At 41.6% G+C, this 3,827-nt stretch overlaps 1 protein-coding gene across 1 annotated transcript; it reads right to left on the bottom strand.

The window, feature by feature from the left end:
- Positions 1–796: 796 nt before the first annotated feature.
- LOC107704676 (gastrula zinc finger protein XlCGF49.1-like) lies at positions 797–2,458 on the bottom strand. Its single transcript, XM_016507665.1, has 4 exons — positions 2,443–2,458; positions 1,302–1,943; positions 1,009–1,058; positions 797–859 (listed from the first exon to the last, which is right to left on the bottom strand). The coding sequence occupies exons 1-4, from the start codon at positions 2,456–2,458 to the stop codon at positions 797–799; spliced, it is 771 nt and encodes a 256-aa protein (XP_016363151.1).
- Positions 2,459–3,827: the final 1,369 nt, after the last annotated feature.

Here is a 3,827-nt window from a genome sequence, read left to right as displayed (position 1 = left end):
TCCTGAAATGAGTCGAATGAACGAAAATGACATGAGAAATACAAGTAAGCCTATATCTGGAAAGCTTGAAGTGTCTATTATTAAATGAAGTAAGTCATGTCGAAAACAAATATTCTCTGATAAAAGAATCCATATGAATCCAACGCGAGGTACAGTCTTTCCCGTCTGAGCTCAGCTATAATGTGATCATGCCCACATGTATCGCACGCTATAAGATAGTCATCCACGCGAAACCAGGCTTGAGACGCGCGAACATGTAAAGGCTCACGTCACCTCTGTAGAAATTCAAGTTCATCGTTTTTGGAAGAAGACGTGCTGTGAGGAACAAGCCTTGAGTTGTGATGCCTACGCGGTTTAATCCAGCAGATGATCTTACTCTGATAAGTCATTTAGTTTTTATTTTATTAGTGTTACTGTGACATAAACTTGTACATATTCACTTGTTGAACTTTTCCCAAACTATAATGCCAGACTAAAATATGTTGAGTGCAACATTTTGAAATATGATAGGCATCCTTTCATTGTATCTGGGGAAGTCGTGGCCTAATGGTTAGAGAGTCAGACTCGGCTGCCCACCGCTCCGGGTGTGTTCACTGTGTGTGTTCACTGCTGTGTGTGTGCACTTTGGATGGGTTAAATGCAGAGCACTAATTCCAAGTGTGGGTCACCATATTTGGCCACATGTCACGTCACTTCTTAGTGTGATTTCAGACTGCAGTGGTCTGGTTTCTCCACTGCATGGATCTTAATGAGTGTCTTCAGGTGACTTTTAAAAGCTAAACTGTTTCTGCACTGATCACACGCGTGCAGCTTCTCCCTGCTGTGGATCCTCTCGTGTTTTTTGCAACTTGTTGACCGACTGAATCTCTTGTCACATTGTGAACACTTGTAAGGTTTTTCTCCAGTGTGAATCATCTCATGCAGTTTTAAACAGCTCGCAAATGTAAAAGTTTTCCCGCACTCAAAGCACATATAAGCTTTTACACCAGTATGTATTTTCTGATGTACTTTTAAACTATACAGCAGTGAAAAACTCTTTCCACACACAGAACATGAATGTGGCTTCTCCTTCGTATGAATTGTCAGGTGTGTCACAATTGTGATGCAGTAAGAAATGTTTTGCCGCAATGAAGACAAGCGTGCGGCTTCTCTCTGGTGTGGATCCTCATGTGAAGATATTGTTTGTTTAAGAAACATTTTCTGCACTGTTCAGACGCATATGGCTTTTCTCCTGAGTGGATTTTCATGTGTCCTTTAAGATGTGCTGATTGCGGGAAACTCTTTCCACTGATCACAGGTATACGGTTTCTCTCCAGTGTGGATCCTCATGTGCCCCCTAAGATGTGCTTTCTGTGTGAAGCTCTTCCCGCACTGATCACATGTGAATGGCTTCTCTCCAGTATGAACTCTCACGTGAAGCTCAAGACATTGTTTGTTTGAGAATCTCTTTTCACACTGATTGCACATGAACGGTTTCTCTCCGGTGTGGATCCTCATGTGAAGCTCCAGATTTTGTTTATTTGGGAAACTGTTCCCACACTGATCACATGTGAACGGCTTCTCTCCAGTATGAACTCTCACGTGACATTCAAGATGGGATTTACAAAAAAATCTCTTTCCACATTCATGACATTTGAATGGTTTCTCTCCAGTGTGGATCCTCATGTGACTCTTAAGGTGTCCTTTCTGTGAGAAGCTCTTCCCGCACTGATCACAGGTGAACGGTTTCTCTCCAGTGTGAACTCTCATGTGAAACTCAAGAATACGTTTGGTTGTCAAACTCTTTCCACACTGAGTGCAGGTGACAGATTTCTTGTCTCTTCTTTTCTTTAAAAATGTCTTTTTAGTCTTTGAGTGACTCAAAGGTTTTTCTCCAGGTTTGTCATAATGTTCCTCCTCCTCTTCACTCAGTTCTTCACTCTCCTCATTCTCTTCTATGAGGCCTGAAATGAAAGATGTCAGCACTAATGTAATAGCAGAAACTAGATGTGCTACTTAAGACAGGTTTTGTGGTCCATACTGTGTGATTTTGGCTAAGACTGTGTCAGCCTCGCCACGAGGATGCACTGTTTTTGTTCAAACCAAAGCGTAAACATACATAGAAAACGTATCCTTGTAGCACGGCTGACACAGAAGAGTGTACGTAGTGCGTCCTGCGGATATTCTCCAAAATGGCGCTACGGTGACGCGAAGACACAGAATAGACGAATTATTGAATATAGTCATTATTTTTATTTTCTTTGCGTACAAAAAGTATTCTCGTCGCTTCATAAGATTCAGATTGAACCACTGACGGCAGATGGACTATTCTGATCATTTATTTCATACTTTTCTGGTCCTTGACAGTGTAATTTACTTGGCAGTCAATCGGACAGTCACAAGCCTCACAGTTTTCATCTAAAATATCTTAAATTGTGTTTCGAGGACGAACAAAGCTTTCACGGGTTTGGAACGACATGGGGGTAAGTGATTAATGACAAAATTTCCATTTGAACCCTTTAAGAGCATTTCTGAGAAGTTTTATACATACGGACCCTGATGAAGTGCTTGAATCTTTATAACATGAATGAAGAATAAACACCAACCTGTTTGTTCTTCAGTATCTTCAGTGTGTTTGATTCTGCAGGGTTCTGGATCTCTCATCTTCTCTCTGTCCTCTTTAATAAACTCAGTCTTTGCAGATTTAAGCTCTTCCTGATGATTCGATGATCGTTTTCACTTGCAAACTGATGGCAATATTCCAGCATTTATTGGTGAATTACTGTGGGTGGAGCTTCATTGATGATGTGAATGCAGTGGGAGGAGCTTCACTGATGATGTTTTTGTTGTGGGAGGAGCCTCACTGATTATGTAGTTGTTGTGGGAGGAGCTTCACTGATGATGTGGTTGCAGTGGAAGAAGCTGATCTACCAAAATCAAAAATATAAATTTGTTTTTACACTAATTGATTACAGAATATACAAATGTAAATTCTTCCAAATATAAAGAGTGGTAGGAAACGTCTCAGGTTACTTATGTAACCATGGTTCCCTGAGTAGGGAACGAGACACTGCGTATGATGATTCGATGATCGTTTTCACTTGCAAACTGATGGCAATATTCCAGCATTTATTGGTGAATTACTGTGGGTGGAGCTTCATTGATGATGTGAATGCAGTGGGAGGAGCTTCACTGATGATGTTTTTGTTGTGGGAGGAGCCTCACTGATTATGTAGTTGTTGTGGGAGGAGCTTCACTGATGATGTTTTTGTTGTGGGAGGAGCCTCACTGATTATGTAGTTGTTGTGGGAGGAGCTTCACTGATGATGTGATTGTTGTGGGTGGAGCTTCATTGATGATGTGATTGCAGTGGGAGGAGCTTCATTGATGATGTGTTTGTTGTGGGAGGAGCTTAACTGATGATGTGGTTGCAGTGGAAGAAGCTGATCTACCAAAATCAAAAATATAAATTTGTTTTTACACTAATTGATTACAGAATATACAAATGTAAATTCTTCCAAATATAAAGAGTGGTAGGAAACGTCTCAGGTTACTTATGTAACCATGGTTCCCCGGTGCGACTATAGTATAAATAGGCACCGGGAGAACACATCATCCACTTCTTCGTCTGAAGCTTGCGTCCGAAGCGTGGCAAGAAACCTAGAGGACGCAATGTCTCGTTCACTACTCAGGGAACCATGGTTACATAAGTAACCTGAGATGTTCCCTTTCATGGGAACTTCAAACTGCGTCCTCTAGGGCTCGCTATTGGGACGCCTCGTCGTGACCCGTGTCTGAAGCATACATTGAAAAAACACCAACTCGTTGGCCGGCGACAGCCATGACGT

Source organism: Sinocyclocheilus anshuiensis, unplaced genomic scaffold (assembly GCF_001515605.1).
Source record: "Sinocyclocheilus anshuiensis isolate Anshui unplaced genomic scaffold, SAMN03320099.WGS_v1.1 scaffold3941, whole genome shotgun sequence".
NCBI classification, from domain to species: Eukaryota; Metazoa; Chordata; class Actinopteri; order Cypriniformes; family Cyprinidae; genus Sinocyclocheilus; species Sinocyclocheilus anshuiensis.
This window is presented reverse-complemented; position numbering and strand designations above follow the sequence as displayed.

Bases quoted from the DNA above. Each gene is read 5' to 3' on its own strand.
- LOC107704676 (XM_016507665.1), bottom strand. The intron at 1,059-1,301 runs ATACCTGTGATC...AGGAGAAGCCAC, and splicing joins CCACACTGGAGAGAAACCGT to ATTCATGTTCTGTGTGTGGA. The intron at 860-1,008 runs GTACATCAGAAA...CAAGAGATTCAG, and splicing joins CACTGCTGTATAGTTTAAAA to TCGGTCAACAAGTTGCAAAA.